At 35.1% G+C, this 18,318-nt stretch overlaps 1 protein-coding gene across 3 annotated transcripts in view; it reads left to right on the plus strand.

Moving 5' to 3' along the window:
* The window catches only part of LOC115218760 (protein neuralized), a 466,873-nt gene that overhangs the window by 187,385 nt on the left and 261,170 nt on the right, over positions 1-18,318 (plus strand). The window contains exon 2 of one of the 3 annotated variants that reach the window (XM_029788680.2): positions 16,988-17,023. The exons of 1 other annotated variant lie outside the window; for it this stretch is intronic. In XM_029788680.2, coding sequence (XP_029644540.1) covers positions 16,988-17,023 — 36 coding nt within the window. The remainder of the gene's footprint in view (positions 1-16,987; positions 17,024-18,318) is intronic. One more of the 3 variants, XM_029788681.2, reaches the window with a different exon arrangement.

Consider the following 18,318-nt stretch of genomic DNA (forward strand, 5'->3'; position numbering starts at 1 on the left):
AAATTTCCTCCCACCTTTCCAGTTGTTCCTCCTATATGTTAGTTCTACACCACTAAACAATCTATGTACAACTTCTTCAATCGGAGATGACTGCATTGTTTGTGTTCTAATGTTAAACACTACTTGAAACATTCTAATGTATTCAATTAAACAAGCGCATCTCAAAACCACAATAAATTCTTTGAAAGCCACTACATTGATAAATTTAACACCCTATGGAAAGGTTCATTGCAAAACCTCAATGTAAGTCTATGTGGTAAGAATAGATTCACGTGAACACTGTTATTGTATGCCAACTTTTCTAAGTAGTTAAACCATTCGACCGTTTCGCTTATTGTTTGCGGAAATTTTATAGAAAAAAACAAAAAAAAGAAACGCTTTTTAATTATATAAGTTAGACAAACTAGTGTAATGAATTGTATAAGCAGTTGATGATATGTTTGTGTGCATGTTTAATGTATTTACACACACACAGACACATACACACAAACCTGAGCACACATTATTTCCAGAGTATTTTGTTTTGGTTCATTTAAATATATCGAAATAAGAACAAAAAGAAATCTGTCTCTATGTCTATGTGTGGGGTAGGTGGGTGAAAGAGAGGAAGGAGGGTGGATATGTGTGTGTGTGTGTGTGTGATGTAAAGAGAACCAGGAAGAAACAAACATTGAGATATAAACCAAAAGCTTTCATAGTTGAAAACAAGAAAAAAATTTTCTCTAAATTTCTCAGATAATTTGAATAAATCTCTTAATATTGGCTTATGTATTATGCTGCAGGCCTTTTAACTCTTTAGCTGTCCATCAGCCAAATTGTTGCTAGATCTAACAGTATAATCTATTTATTGGAATTATGTCCATAAAACTGATGACATTGGTATTCTTGCACTTAAATCACTGAGGTTATCTGTGTCATAGCAATACACGTATGTATCATTGTCTGGATAAAGCATTGCTCTGTTCAATGCTGTATTTTTTCTTCTATAGTTTCTATAGTTTTAAGTGGACAAGAGGGAAATATCCCCTTCTTTCCAACTAATTCCAGATAGAACACCAGTCTGTCATGGGAAGAATTTAACTCAATAGTGCTCGTTAATCTTACAGCACATCTTTTGCATATATACATTGGTGCAGGTGTGGCTGTGTGGTTAGAACATTGCTTCCCAACCACGTGATTCTGGGTTCAGTCCCACTGCATGGCACCTTGGACAGGTATCTTCTGCTATAGCCTCAGGCTGACCAAAGCCTTGTGAGTGGATTTGATAGATGGTAACTGCAAGAAGCCCATCATATATATATATATAGTTAATCCAAACAAGAAAACACAGAAAAAAACACAGCAACACGAGGACGTGGAACAAATAAAGTATTATTTGACGAATTTCTCTTAGGCATAGCAAGATTAATAATCAGGTGTAGAACTCAATATACATATGGTCACAGTGTTAGATGAGTATAGAGTGGTAATAGCTGACACCAGAAGAATACAAAGGTTATGTTATGAACTTCATTAGCTTGAACTTCATTTCTGCTGTTAAATGTGGTGGACTCTTAGTTGAGTCCTGATAACCACCTGTACCTTCACCAGAGCCTTGAAGTCTACTTTATTTGGGAAAATTACATTTTCACAACATACAGACTTTGAGTGAGAAAGTTATTGCAGATGCCTATGGAAAGATCTGTCCAAGTGCATTTCCTGTTCAAGACTCTGATGAAGCTATAGGATGTTAGCCAGAGGCTAAACTAAGAGTCCACCACATTTTGTAGCAAGAACAGCTGTAAGTTCATAACATAAACTTCATTTTCCTCTGGTGTCATCTCTTTATTCTTATATATATGTGTGTGTGTGCATGTGTATGTGGGTATGTATATATTTGTGTCTGTGTTTGTCCCCCACCACTGCTTGACAACCAGTGTTGCTGTATTTACATCCCATATACAATAAGTATGTAATATATCTTGCCCAGAAGCTTCCTTAAAAACTCATTTCTGCTCTGGTATTGCAACCAGGCTAATAAACTGAACCAATAAAACTAGCCAATGAGGAAGCTTCCATTTGGTTGCTTGACTTGCTAGAAATAGTTGCCAAATCTTCCTCAAATCATGTCTTTGCATCTTAAAAATTACAGAAGTGTGGGGAGACATTAAATAATTTAGTCCTACATAAACCTTCTTTATCCTTATTTTATCAGAAGGTGAAATGGTAAAAAGACCCAGGTCTTTTCTTCAGTCTGCAAAACCCTGCCATGGAGTGGTAAGTGGAAGGGAGGCAAGTATCTTCAAACCAAAGATTTTACACCAGAGTGGGCTCTGTTAACCCTTTCGTTACCAACCCGGCTGAAACCGGCTCTGGCTCTGTTGTACAAATGTCTTGTTTTCATAAGTTTCAAATTAAAATCTTCCGCCAAAACTTAGTCACAATTTATGTTCTTAACACTAGCTGAATGATAACTAAGTTATTTTACCAAATTCTTTGTTATATTTAAAGTAATTGAAAGAAACACAGAGCATTTCAAAATAAATAGAGTAATGAAAGGGTCAAAGGCACCCATTGACTGTCCATGCAACAGGGTCAAACAGTGTAATGGAGTAAGTCTACCACTGAAATAGCCCACAGCAGGGTTTGAACTCAGAAAACAAAACTGGAACAAATACTGCATGGCATCCTCTCTTGACAATTAACTGATATTTACTGCCACCCCCCATCCCTCTGGGGTTGAATGGCAGAGTTAACCTCAACAAGATTTGAACTCAAAAAACACTGAGCTGAAATAGATATCACAAAGCATTTTGCCTAATGTTCTATCAATGCTGCCAATTCCACCTACAAAAGACATGATAGCATTGGTTGGAATGCCTTTGATCATCAGCATTCAGGACCAACCTGGAATGCCTTTGATTGTAAGAATTCAGGACCAACCTGGAGCTAAATAAGACTGACAACAACAACTACTAAAACACCGTGACTATACACACATCACTTCAATAATTCTGAAATGAGATTTTATGTTGCTATTTTTTTCTTCTTTTTTCTTAATTAAATTATCCATGTTTAAAAAGATTAGTGTTTCTCAAAACCAAACTCTAAAATCAAAGAAATTATAAATAATTAAATTTAAAAGAAGAAAAAAATTCGAAATGATTAATAAGTCAACAGAACCTCTTCATAGAAATTAACTTTTAAAATATAAGAATTTAGTCAGATTTTTTTTCTTTCTTCTTTTTTAAACAAAACTGCAGAAGAAATAATTCCATACAGCTGTTTTGATAATATCAAATACAAGTCAGTAGTATCAAAGGAAATTAGAATGATTATATGTAGTTGTTTTGTTGGGTGTTTTTTCTTCTATTTTTTTTCATACAAATGTTGGCTTCTTTAATATTGTAATGTGAAGAGGTGGAGGTATTTCAAGCAAGAACAACAGAATTTCACTGCTATATGATGCAAGTAATTGGTCCTCTGTCAGTTTCAGCAAGGAATTTTCAGCTGTTCATTGAGTTAGCATGTAAGTGGCTGAGTATTCCACAGTTGCATGTAGCTTAACCCTTTAGCACAGGGGTTCTCAACCAAGGTCCATATAAGATTTTTTGTTAAAATTTATGTGCAGTAAATTGGATTTATTTCAACGATACACAAAATATTTTAACATTTTTTTTAATACAGTCCCTAATAATATCATCATCATTGTTTAACGTCCGCTTTCCATGCTTGCGTGGGTTGGACGATTTGACTGAGGACTTGCGAACCAGATGGCTGCACCAGGCTCCAATCTTGATCTGGCAGTGTTTCTACAGCTGGATGCCCTTCCTAACACCAACCACTCCGAGAGTGTAGTAGGTGCTCTTATGTGCCACCGGCATGAGGGCCAGTCAGGCGGTACTGGCAACGGCCACGCTCAAATGGTGTTTTTTACATGCCACCTGCACAGGAGCCAGTCCAGCGGCACTGGCAATGACCTCGCTGAAATGTATTTTCACGTGCCACCGGCACAAGTGCCAGGCGATGCTGGTAACGATCACACTCGAATGGTGCCTCTTACATGCCACCAGCACAGAAGCCAGTTAGCTGCTCTGGCAACGATCATGCCCGGATGGTGCTCTTAGCACTCCACTAGCGCGAATGCCAGTCATCGAATTTGATTTTGATTTCACTTGCCTCAACAGGTCTTTGCAAGCAGAGTAGGTCTTCGCATAATATGACTTTTCTTAAACACTGAATGACTATGAGGGAAGGTTCAGCAGAGTAAAATAGGAATCAAATGGGTCCACAGGCAAAAAATGGTTGAGAAACACTACTTTAGCATTTAAACCAGCCATATTCAGCCAAAATATTCTACCTGTTTCATCATCAAACTGGTTAGATCCGGCCCTAAAAATAAACAATCATGTCATTGAAATCTCAATGCTACATGCTAATGCATGTCTAATTGAATAAATAAGCATTCCATTTGACAGAGGAATCTGAATGCTAAAGGGTTACTATGATTCTCAGGTAGAATCAGTATGACAGTGTGTGGACAAGGCCAAACATTTGAATTACCCTAACAGGGTGCATAGCTCGGAAATCCAGGAATCTCTCCAAGTCAAGCTGTTATTTCTCTTGCTTTGAGAGGCTACAATTCCATGGCTACGGACATGTCATTAAAATGTCGCTGGAAAGAATCGCAAGATGGATTCTTCAAGCTGAGCCAACCAGCAGGAAAATTAAAAACAGACCAAGAATGAGATCCATATTCTCAGTTGGTCATAATTGGTAATCCAGGTGGAATGTGCAATGATAGTTGGTTTTGATATGATCCTATGGAGGAGGTGCCTGAGGACTCTATCCCCCACCCCCAGGAATATTGGGCAGAGAAACTGAATGGTGTTACAGTCCATTCGACAGGCTTCCAAATTTTTTTCATTTACACAATTTCATGCACAAGACTTAGAGGCTACATCTACATAAATAGCTTTTCCATTTTTGTCAGCTTTTGATTAAAAAAAAAATTATTGACTGGCAATGAAATAACACATTGTGATTTAACATATTTTTCATTCTTTACTTACACATAGTAAAATAATCATGTTATTATTGTACCTAGATATAAAGCAGTGAGCTGATAGAATTGTAAGCATGCTGGGCAAAATGCTAAGCAGCATTTTGTCTGTCACTATGTTCTGAGTTCAAATTCTGCCAAGGTCAACTTTGCCTTTCATCCTTTCAGGATTGATAAAATAAGTACCAGATGAACAGCGGGACCAAAGTAATCGACTTACCCCACCCCTGAAATTGCTGGCCTTTTGTCAAAATTTGAAACCATTATTGTGTGTAGATATGAAATTTAAAGTAACTAGCAGTATCGCCCGGCATTGCTCGGGTTTGTTTTGACCCTTTATAATTGGAATTTTTGAAAAGTAAAAATTTTGCATTATCTAGCTTGTTATTCTCTTTAAGTGAACATTTTTCTGGTTGAAATACACTGAAAAATGGTGACACAGCAGTAAAAAAATCGTAAAAAATAGGGATTTCCAGGAACCAATGGGTCTGTGGCCTTTGATTGACCAAAATTATCCAAAATTTGAAAATTTTAAAAGCTATTAATTTTTATTTATTAACTTATGGCAAAAATTAATTTTGTTTTCATAATTAGCATACAAAACTAAATCAGTACTCCTAATTTGAAAGCAACTGAAACAAACTTAGAAAAAAGAGTAGAAATCTCTGACAGCAACAACAAAGATTCCTGGAACTTATTCTCATCATCTACAAGGAGTATACTGCCCAAATACCATGAAACAGTTGTATGAGCTTTAATCTCTAAGTATGTGAACCACATCCACATACTGAATTATATTCATGTCTAAGTTTAAATGTTTTCCACAAAATCCCTTTTATTGTGCTTCTCTGTGCAAAGTAGATTACTCTGCTTGCCTCAGCTAATTTTCTCTCTTACTCTGCATCTCTCCCATGTGACAGTAAAGTTAGTTTGAGAAAGATATCAAATAGATGACAGAAAGTATTTCCCTTGCCACATCAACATATATATATATATTAGTAAATTGATAGTGAACACGGTTTTTAAAGAGTTTTTACAGACAAAATCTGCTATGTTCATTTGGGATGCTTTTTGAGATACTGAGTAACATCATACTGGGGATAGACACTATTACTGGTTTAATTAATCGGATCATTGACATTATCCATTAATAATTAATTGTTGGCGCCTTTAGTAATTATTTCAGTTCAGTGTGGGAGCCTCAGCATAGTCTCTTGATCATTTAGATAAAAGCAGCCAAATTTCCCTCAAATCTCACCATCCATCTTAAAATACGAAAGAACTCATTGGACAGTTTAGCCCTAGATTTACAAAAAGACAAGATAACCATGACTGAAACACTTCCGATCTAGGTCTGCTTGATCAAAGCTGATTTGGAATTAAACAACAGTAATTTCAGATACAAAGCATATGTTGGTGTATAGAAATTACAGAAGGTTAAAATAACAGACTTGGTTTAATGAAAATGGTAGAATTTCATTGCAAAGCTTGTAAAGAACCGTTAAAATAGAATACAGTTCAGTCATATAGTCTTGTTCATTATAGATGCAGGTATGGTTGCGTGGTTAAGAACCTCATTTTGCAATCAAATGGTTCCGTCCCACTGTGCAACACCTTGAAGAGGTGCCTTATACAATAGCCCTAGGCTGACCAATGTTTTGTGAGTGAATTTAGTAGACAGAAACTGTACAAAAGATCATCATATATACGTGTGTGTGTATGTGTTCGTACTTGTGTGTTTATTTGTATTTATCCCTCTATCATCACTTGATGACAGTGTTGTTTACTCCCCCATAACTTAGTAACTTGGCAGAAGAGATTGATACAAAAAGTACCAGATTTTAAAAGCACAAGTACTGAGGATAATTTGTTCGACTAAACCCTTCAAAGCAGTGCTCCAGTATGGCCACAGTCCATTGACTGAAACAAATAAAAAGCAAAAGATAAATCGTTATTGTTGTTGAATGCAATTTCAGTGAGCACTTTTATCACTGGAAATAAATGAGGTGATTTCTGTTTTGTAATAAAAGCCATCTTTCATTGATTACTAGTAAGTCATGTCTGCCGTCTATATCGTCCAAATTCACTGAAAGCATTCATACATTTCAATCAGTTTTAGCTTAAGTTACTTAGTTAACCTATTCTAAAGAAAAGTTTATGGAATTTCATATCAAATCTAGTTTACTGGAAGATTTTGCTCATGTAAAAATTGCATTTTCTGTAACGTTTATCTGAAATTTTCTAGCATATGACACTGAAGTTTAGTAACATCTGGAAAGAAATGAAATGAGTGAAATATAATGGATTTTCAATTTGAGCTGAAACGCTTTAAGTGCAGACAAATTAAGATAAGACATTCATTTAGAGTTAGCTCTTGTTGATACTTAGATGTGTTTACTGAATAAGATACCAAACTGTTGGAAACAGTCTATTTTTGATCCACTTACATCTTACTCTATAAATAAAACCCAAAATTGTACTATCAGATAGTGCGTAGTTTCTTCCTACTCTCAGAACATTAACTACAGACATTATAGTTCTTACACTTTTTCTTTCCTTCTCTCTTTTTATTATATTTAAATAATGATCTTATCATGTACTCTATTGCTTGGTTATTTTCTCAAGGGTTCTGTTCTAAAATGCAGAATTGAAATGAAAATAAAATGTAATTCAATTTAAGAATAATCAATGTTTCTGTTCTTTAAGCAAATGAAAGTCTAAATGAACTAGATATTTCGAAAAAGTAATGCATTGATTCAAAGTAGCAAAAGAACTAATGCAAGAGTTGACATTTGGTCAGTATTTAGAATAAGTAGTTTAGCCAATTTTTGTGAGAGTATCATTTACAAATATCCATTGACAGCATTTTATATTTTTTCATTCTCCTGACATCACTTTAATCAAATGTTTTACATTTGTCAGTCACCTGGGGTTTTTTTTTCATCATGTTGTAATAAAAAAACAAAACATCTGATTCAGATGTCAAGTGTTACCTGAAGCTGCTGATATCAAACAGGCTTCAGACTGCAATTGTTTTTTTTTTTTCTTATCTTGGACTAATTTTCTTACCTAAAAATGGTTTGCAGTGCTGTGACAACTTAGACATGTTTTCATCTGCAATACAGCATGTCTTTTTGGTATATTTGGTTATAGTTTGTATAGTGGTATAGCAAATGATTCTCACTCCTTTTTACAATTCAGAGTAGAATTTCAGTTTATTACAGCACCACCAAATGAAACTCATTAATTTATATAGTATCTCAGCCACTTAAGTTGATGAAGTGTATTCCCAGATTCTGTCTATTTATAAATGGATTGAATTATTGAATTAATTATCTTCGCCAAAGACAATACACAGTTGCAAAGATGGATTATGAATTTTGTTCTCTTCATGGTACAATTCAATTAACTGTTCATTCACAAGAACTTTTAATTGAAGTCTTTTTCTTTAATGATTGTGTTGTGTAATGCTGTTTTGTTATGAAGTTAATATCAATTTCAAATTTTGGCACAAGGCCAGCAATTTCATGGGAGGGTGTAAATCAATTACATTGACCACAGTGCACAACTGGTACTTTTTTTATTGACCCAGAAAGGATGAAAGGCACAGTTGACCTCAGCAGAATTTGAACTCAGAGCATAAAAGCAGACAAAATGCTGCTAAGCATTTTGGCTGGCATGGTAATTATTCATTAATATTAAAAAAAATAATAAATGTGCCCTTTTATGACCTAGCCAGGCTCATGGGCCTGGTTTCACAGTTTCTATTGCGTATATGTTCCCCAGCTGGACGGGGCACCAGTCCATCGCAGCGTTACTCATTTTTGCCAGCTGAGTGGACTGGAGAAATGTGAAATGAAGTGTTTTGCTCAAGAACACAATGTGTCGCCCGGTCCAGGAAGCAAAACCACAATCTTACGATCATGATGCGGACGTTAAACCACTAAGCCACGTGCCTCCACATTCATTAATATTAACAGTCATTAATACTAAGTTCATATTTTTCTTAGCATTGCTTTACTAAAAACCCTGTTTTCTACATTTAAATTAAACACTTAAAAGCTTATTTAAATTTCTTTTCATGTTTATTATATTTACTTTTATATAATTAATCAGGTTGTGTGGTAGGAATCTTGGTTCCCAACCACATGGTTCGGTGTTCAGTCCCACTGCTTGGCACCTTGGCCAAGTGTCTTCTAATATAGTCTCAGGCTGACCAAAGCCTTGTGAGTAGATTTGATTGACAGAAACTGAAAGAAGCCTGTCATATATATATATGTATATATATTTATTTCTGTGTGTCTTTGTGTCTGTATTTGTCCTCCCCACCACCACTTGACAACTGGTGCTGTTATGTTTACATCCCTGGTTCAGCAAAAGAGACCAATAGAATAAGTACAATAAGTACTGAGGTTAATACATTCAACTCAAAATTCTTCAAGGCAGTGTCCCCACATGGTGGCAGTCTAGTGACTAAAACAAGTATAAAAATAAAAGAACTGTTCTAATAATTTATTGTATTCTTTTCTATAAATATTCATTATTAACCTAGTAACATAAAATACTATTTTCTTACCATTGCCAAATATATTTAAGAAAACATTTACATGGTACCTTGGCATTAGTCAGAATTGATTTGTTAATGAGTAACAAAACTAAAAAAAACCCAAAAAACTAAACAATGAAAAAATAAATAATGAAGATAGGAGTGGCTGTGTGGTAAGTAGCTTGCTTACGAACCACATGGTTCTGGGTTCAGTCCCACTGCGGGGCACCTTGCACAAGTATCTTCTGCTATAGCTTCGGGCTGACCAAAGCCTTGTGAGTGGATTTGGTAGGCGGAAACTGAAAGAAGCCTGTCATATGTGTATATATATATGTGTATGTTTGTGTGTCTGTGTTTGTCCCCCCAACATCACTTGACAACCAATGCTGGTGTGTTTACGTCCCCCGTAACTTAGCAGTTCAGCAAAAGAGACCGATAGAATAAGTACTAGGCTTACAAAGAATAAGTCCTGGGGTCGATTTGCTCAATTTAAGGTGGTGATCCAGCATGGCCACAGTCAAATGACTGAAACAAGTAAAAGAGCATAGTCTGGATGTTATATCATTATCATCATCATCGTTGTCATTTAACGCCCACTTTCCATGCTGGCATGGGTTGGACGGTTTGACTGCACCAGGCTCCAGTCGGATCTGGCAAAGTTTCTACAGATGTAGAAACTTTACCAGATCCAATTGAAGCTTGGTGCAGCCTTCTGGCTCGCCAGTCCTCTGTCAAACCGTCCAACTCATGCCAGGATGGAAAGCGGACGTTAAACGATGATGATGACGATGATATAACATCCAGACTATCTCCATTATTTCTTTTTTTTTCTTTGTTTGGTTTGTTTCTTTTGAGTTCTGTTGCAATGTTTTAATTCCAGTATTTACATTAACATCATCAAACAACTTCAGAAAATATGCACATTGTCTCTGTTTTTGAAATTTTGTAGCATTTATTCATTTCTCAACATTTTATATTGCTTATGGCTACATAGTAGAATAATCAGTTCTTTTATCCAACAGATGTTGGTTTCAAGATCCATACATTGAAATAAATAAACACACATGCACACACATCAGCTTAATAGAAGTTCCCTGGTGAAAAACCTCACCAGGAGCTACATACATCTAGCTTGGTGAATGAAGATATATATCTTTCTGATTGCATCTCGAATTCATCTCAGTTTACTTATACGACTATGTTTATTCATAACTTTAAAAAAAAACTAAAACAACTTTTGACTTACATTCTGTAATTGTCCATGAGCTGTATGGATCAAATATGTAGATATTGAAACTTGTGTCTACACATGATGGGAAGACAGAAAATGATACAGGGGTGACTCAAATGTCATTTAGTGTTAATATAGACTAACAAACAAGATAGATTGAGGTCAAGTTCTTAATGTATGCTTTCTCTTTCCTCTCTCTTTATCCTTCACCTCCCACTTTCTCCCACAGCCTTCACCCCCCTCTTTGCTGCATTCATTAATCATCTTGATCCTAGTGCTCTATTGACTGCCATAACTCAGGGATTCTAGGATAATGTCTACTACCCTGCTATTCATACAATTAGTTGCCCAGATCACTCCAGGCAAATTGAACTAAATATGCCCTGGCAATTTATTAATTCAACAAGATTACTTTTAGATTGTAACAGCTTTAGGATAATGAATATTGTCCCATCTTTTGATAACATTTCCTAAAATATAAAAGAAATATTCTCCTATATTTTTCAGTCATTTGACTGTGGCCATGCTGGAGCACTGCCTCAAAGGGTTTTTTTTAGTTGAAGAAATTGACCCCAGGACTTATTCTTTGTAAGCCTAGTACTTATTCTATCAGTATCTTTTGGTAAACTGCTAAGTTACGAGAATGCAAACATACCAGCATTGGTTGTCACGTGATGACGGGGGGCAAAGATCCATAAAGATATATGTGGGTGTATATATATATAGATAGATTATGGATAATTGTTAGCTCATTACAGCTGTTTCAGATGCATTTTTTAATAGAAGAATGAGAACATTACTCCATTACAAAAAATCGTAATCATCAGATGAAAAGTAATTTTACAAACAAAAGAATATCCCAAGAATACAGCAGGGACATGGCTGAAGTCTGTCAAGATTAAGTAAGAGATAGGAGATAGGGTTTTGAAAGTCTTCCAGCCCAAACCCTATCTACTCAGTTAGTTGTAACTCATCAAACATTAATACCAAATAATATTTTTGCTACATCATTCATTATCAGGTGGTCAGGGTTTTTTTCTGTTATACCAGTATAAGACATTGAGCTACATTTCTTTTCTCTAATCTTCATCAACAAATAAGTGGTTGGGGGTCCTTATTTTATAGCTAGACTGAGTGCGATGTAGCAGATATCTGAACTTCTGATATTTTGATTTAGAAACTAATTTAATTACTGACCACCCTCAAACTGGTTAACCACCTTGTTAAAACTGTGTTTGATAGTTAAACTGGCCATATCCAACCCAGTCTGGCTTTTTACACCTATTCTACATTGTCGTTTTAAAAATATACAAACACATCATCAAAATCTCATAGTTACGAGATAATATACAGGATTAATTCAAAACATTGTGAATAAATAAGCATTACATTTGACAGAGTAAACTGAATGCTTTTAAAGAGTTAAACAAATGTGACGGATGTTTTCTTTTGAGTACTGCTTCAAGTTAATGTGTCTTTTGGTCTCTAAACTGTTATAGCTGGACGTGGTCTATTCATATACAGCATAATCTATTTACATTTTGATGGTGATCTTTTTTTTTTTTTAAATGTTCCTACACTTCCAAAAAAGGGTTACTCAACTGATTAGCATGGAGTTGATCACTAATATTCCTCAACCTAACTTGCCTCCCCCTAATCTCTTTTTCTCTACCCTTTCAACAACTACAACTGGCTGGTGTTGCAAGGCCTCTACTTCAACATTCCTGATTCATTCATCACTCTCCTTCCTGTCACTTATATTGCGTCTGTCTCTACCCACAAACCTGACACTAATCACAACATCCATTCCTTCCTTTTCAGAATGATGCCCCTCTCCCAACTAAGCTTCCTCCCAGTGCATGTTTTTCCTGTAGTCTTTCTAATTATAACAGCTTCAGGAGAAAGTAAACAGCACCAATCTCATTCATCTTGAAGAGTTTGTGAAGGTCATGGTTAATCTCCTTCCTCCAGACCAAACCAAATACAAACCTCAATTGCTATGTTTTATATAATTAGAAACTGAATATTGCATTCATGGGGCACTTGTAATTTATGATTCTATTTATTGATATCTTTTCCGCTTTCCCTAACTTCTAGATAATTTTTATATTATGCCTCTTTAAATTCTCATTTCAAATCACAAAGACAATATGAAATAGAAAAAACTCTCCAGTTTTGCTAAGAACAGGACAACTTTTCTTGTGTTGATGCTATATGCACTAAGAACACTATATATAATGATTGGGCATTGAACAAGGACAACATGATATTGAGAAGTTTCTTTAGTATTGCTGACCGTCTTTCTAGTGCTGGTGCTGTGATAACCTGCAGTGTATGATAAGCATTCACTGTAAATTGTTGATAACATTCATTGTAAAGTGTTGGTGACAGGAAGGGCAACCAGTTGTAGAAACCATGCTAAAAATGGAACAAACAAATGACAAGAAGGATACTAACTCTGAATAACACCTGCATCAGTCCATGAGAACATATCTAACCCATGCCACCATGGAAAAGCAGATGTAAACTGATAATGATGATGGTGATTGACTTTGCCTTTCATCCATAAATTAATTATAACTTTTCCAAAGGTGGCAAGCTGGTCTGTATTGCCAGAGCTTCAGAGAAATACATTATTATATTTCTTCTAGCACTTTATGATCTAAGTACAAATGCTTCCAATGTTTGAACTTTCTGACTTTGCCAAAATAGAGTACTAGTCAAGTACTGGAGCCAGAGTGACTGATTACTCCCCACTCCACTCACAAACGCTAGCTTTGTACATGAATTGGAAACATTATCATTATTATTTTTAAGGCAGCGAGCTGGCAGAATCATTAGCACACTGGGCAAAATGCTTAGTGGCATTTCATTTATCCTTACATTCAGAGTCCAAATTCCACCTAGGTCAACTTTGCCTTTTATCATTTCAGGGTTGATCAAATAAGTACCATCTACATTCTAGGGTCATTGTAATCAACAATTTCAGGCCTTGTGCCTACAGTAGAAAGGCTTATTATTATTGTTGTTGTCATCATCATCATCATCATCATCGTCGTTGTTGTTGTTGAGGCAGCATACTGGCAGATTTGTTAGTGCACCAGACATGGCATTTCCTTTGGTTCTTAATATTCTGAGTTCAAATTCCACTAAGGAAGACTTCGCCTTTCATCCTTTCAGTCATTAAAACAAGTACAAGTTGAGCACTGGTAAATTGCTGGCCATGTGCCAAACTTTGATACAATTAAGGTGCCAAACTGTCAAAATCACACCAGACAAAATGCTTTGTGACTTTTCTACTTGTTTACATTCTGAGTTCACATTCCACTGAGGTCGACGTTTTGCTTTTCATCCTTTTGGGGTCAATAAAATAAGTACCAGTTGAACACTGGGGTTGATGTAATTGACTTTGCTCCCTCCCCTAAAATTTCTGGCCTTGTGCCAAAATTTGAAACCATTATTAGTAGTATTAATATTATTAAGGTGGTGAGCTGACAAACTTTTTAGCACAGTGGATGAAATGCTTAGTGGCATTTCACCCGTCTTTACGTTCTGAGTTCTAATTCCACCAAGGTTGACTTTGCCTTCCATTATTTCAGAGTCAGTGAAATAAGTACCAGTTGAACACTGGGGTCAATGTAATCAACTTAGCCCCTCCTCGGACTTATTGGCCATGTGCCAAAATTTGAAACCATTATTATTAGTATTATTATTATAAATTTTGAAATGTTGCTTTGAAATGCCATGACATTTGTTATAAGTATACTTTAAAATTGTTTTAATTCTGTTCTGTGTCTTTTATATTGGTATTCTTAGAACAGCCCCCCTTGAGTATTCTGTTTTCCATCTTCTAAAGAAACCTTTTAAGAATTTCAAGTTTGTGTCATGTGATTTTGTATTGCAAATGAATAATTTAAGTAGTATTAAGCTGAGGATAATAAGGTTATGTTTCTAGAAATAATATTGATAACACCACCATGTCTACATTTGGCACCTTCAGCTAAGACAGTTTTTGAGATAATACAAGGATTGGTGTTATTGCTTGCTAACTTGTTTGAACAGAAGCCATTTGTGCTTATTAACAGTTAGCAAGCAATAGGATTTTAGATAAGGAGTTTTGCTAAATATTTATCAACTCTCCAGGGAAGCTGTGTAATAAAATAATAGTTCTATAAAATGACAAAGACTAGAGAAAGAAGTAAGTTAGCTAGCATTCCACGATTTTGTTGTCTATTTGCAATATAGCTCTGAAATGCCTAAAAATATTGGCCTGGGAATTTTACCTATAAAAGCATTTCAGTGGGATGAGTGAAAATGTAATAAAAGAAATTGCTTTTTGTGTTTTGCTAGGTTATTTTTTGTTTGTTGTTTTTAAATATTTTCAGTGCTTTTTTGTTTGACCAGCTACATTTTAAATAGTTTGAGGCTTAGCTATAACATTAAAGTACCTTAAAATAGAAGCCATTATAACACTTAAGCAAGAAAGAAATAGCTTTCATTCTAAATGAGGTTATGGTTTGAAACATCATCAATGTCATAATACGTCGTTTAGCCTCAGGTCAGCCCTGACCAAACAGAAACCTCTGATCAAAGTACAATCAAGCCTTGGCACTTTCATTCTTTTTCAGCATTGTGTATCTTAGATCCATTATCCAGTGTGTACTTTTTGTTTTAAGACAGTAGTATGTGATTTGAGGGAAATTTGATTGCTATTTTTAGTAGGCGTTTCCTGTGTGATAAAAAGTTTTTTCCCAACCTCACGGTTCCAAGTTCAGCCCCACTGCATGGCACCTTGGGCAAGTGTCTTCTACTATAGCCTAGGGGTAACCAAAGCCTTATGGATGGATTTGGTAGACAGAAACTGAAAGAGGACTGTCATGTGTATGTGTCTTTGTCCCTCCACCAGTGATTGACAACTTGTGGTTCAGCAAAAGCGACTGTTAGAATAAGTACTGGGGCCAATTCATTTGACTAAAAACTCTTAAAGGCAGTGCCCCAGCATGGTCACAGTCTAATGACTGCAATAAGTAAAAGATCAAATGCCCACCTTCTCTACGATGGCGTATATTTTCTCTACAACATATTTGTGTCTATTGCAATGTTTCATCGTTTCTCTATGAAGCTAACATTCCTGGAATCTAACATCACCACTTCTTCCTCAGTTTATTTGTGCTTTGCCTTATGGGCAGTTTGACATCACATATCTAACCTAACAGCTCCTGTCCACTTCATTTCTCTGCAAACTCTTCAGACCTATTGCATCAATCTTTTGTTACCAAATTTCTATCGACGCACATCGCCTTTATTTCAAATTTTGAAAATAAAGAAGAATTTAACCAAATAACTTTTCATTGTTAAGCTGGTGTTTGGAACATAAACCAGCATGAAAATTTAATGAGAGGTTTTAATTTAACCCTGTAGCATTCAGATTACTCTGTCAAATGTAATACATATTTATTCACATTGATTTGAATTAATCATGCATTATTGTGTAGCTTCGAGATTTAAATGATGTAATTGCTTATGTTTTGAATGACATTGTTAGGTACAAGTAAGAGGCCAAATTTGGCTGATTTGAATATAAAATGGATATAAAATTTTGTACCAAATATGTTTGGTTTAAATGCTAAAGAGTTAAATCACTTCAAAACAGGAAGTTTGTTTCATAGAACCAAGGCAGGTGCTCTCAAAAGACTTGAGGCTATGAAAATGGTTCATCTGTTGAACATCACATTAGTTTGGGAACAGACTTGTATTACTGTAACACTCATTTAAAAAGACTATGAAGAAAAAGAAATAATGCTTTTTTTATATAGCACCTTGATTTTAGGATTTCAACTCTGTTGTGGAGGGTGGGTTTTTTGCCAGTTAACCTAGACTGGCACTTTATTTATGAACACTGGAAGTGCAAGAGGCAAAGTTAACTTCATCAGAATTTGAAGTGAGAACTCAAGATGCTGAAATAGTTCTATAACGTAGAGGGGAGAAAACAAAAACCTCTGATCACTTTATGAATTTGGAACAGAGCAGACTCACATGAAGATAGATTGTATTTAGTCTTAGTTAATTTATTGTGATTAAAAAAACCTGAAAATTTTTTTCTTCTTAGTTGATGTGTTTTGGAGATATTGAAATATTTTGTTAACAAGCCATACAATATTGCTTTCAGGTTTTGGCACAAGGCCAGCTGGTTCAGCAGGTGAGGGTAAGTCAATTACATCGACCCCACTTATTATTATCAATGCTGAAAGATGAAAAGCAAAGTTGACCTCAGCAGAATTTGTATTCAGAATGCAGAGGTCGACGAAATGCCACTAATTCTTTTGCCCGGCGTGCTAATAATTCTACCAGCTCACTGCCTTAACATGCCATACAATATTAAATAGTAGTGTGCATAAACTAATCCTCAAGGTTTGATAAGTTTCTGCTATATTTAGTGTATTCTGCATGCATCTCGAATTTCATGCATTCATTAAGTCTGTTAAATTAAAACACTCTACTTAGTTATTTCTTCAAAACTGCTTTCTCAAACAGCTGTTATTTCCTGTTGATTCTTGAATCTTACAAATGAAGCTATAATTTTACGGGAAGCTTGACCTCCTCTCAAATAGGGTTGTATGAAACATTTCATAAAAGGTTAAAATAAAAATAAATAAAATTTCAGACAATTTGTAATAATGTTTGTTTTATTGAATTGCTTATCTTATGAATTGTGACTAATCAGCAGATAAAAATATAAGTAATTTCTTTTAAACTTTTATTTGTCATAAAGAATTAATTGTTAAGAGAAAAAAAACATCTATTTTGTAAAAGAAAATTTAATTTTTTTGATGTTATAAATTGTATCATCACCAGCACTACTATCAATACCACCATCATCATCGTTATTAATTGCACATATTTCCAGTTTATTAATACAATTACTCTTCTCTATTGTGTTAGTGGACAGGAAGCCAATGTCAAAAGTAACTTGACTTCACAGTTACTCAACTTCCTCTCAGTAACTGTAAAGCTGATATTTTAGCTAACTCTTCTACACTTTCTTCCTATTCTCTCTTTATAGATTGGCTAATTGGTTCATAAAATTTTTTCTTTTCCACAAATGTGAATGAACCAGTATGTTCCCTTCATCCCTTCATCAACAAACCCTTATTTAAGTTGACATTTATAGTCATGACTGATAGGCCACCCTTTTGAAACCAACCCAGTTGATATAGCTTTGTACCATTAAAAAAAAAACAAAAATCAGATTTTAAATAAAAACCTCACATCTCAATTTGATGTAAAAACCTCTTGTTGATTTATGTTCTAAACACTAGCTTAATAATTCTTTCTACCATAGGCACAAAATCTGAAATTTTAGGGCAAAAGGCTGTTATCCAATTACTTGGACCCCAGTACTCAGCTGGTACTTATTTTATTTACCTGAAAAGAATCAAAGGCAAAGTCGATGGTATTTGAACTCACAACATGAAGAGCCTGTAGAAATGATGCTTAGCA

This window comes from Octopus sinensis, linkage group LG14 (genome assembly GCF_006345805.1).
Source record: "Octopus sinensis linkage group LG14, ASM634580v1, whole genome shotgun sequence".
Taxonomy (NCBI): domain Eukaryota; kingdom Metazoa; phylum Mollusca; class Cephalopoda; order Octopoda; family Octopodidae; genus Octopus; species Octopus sinensis.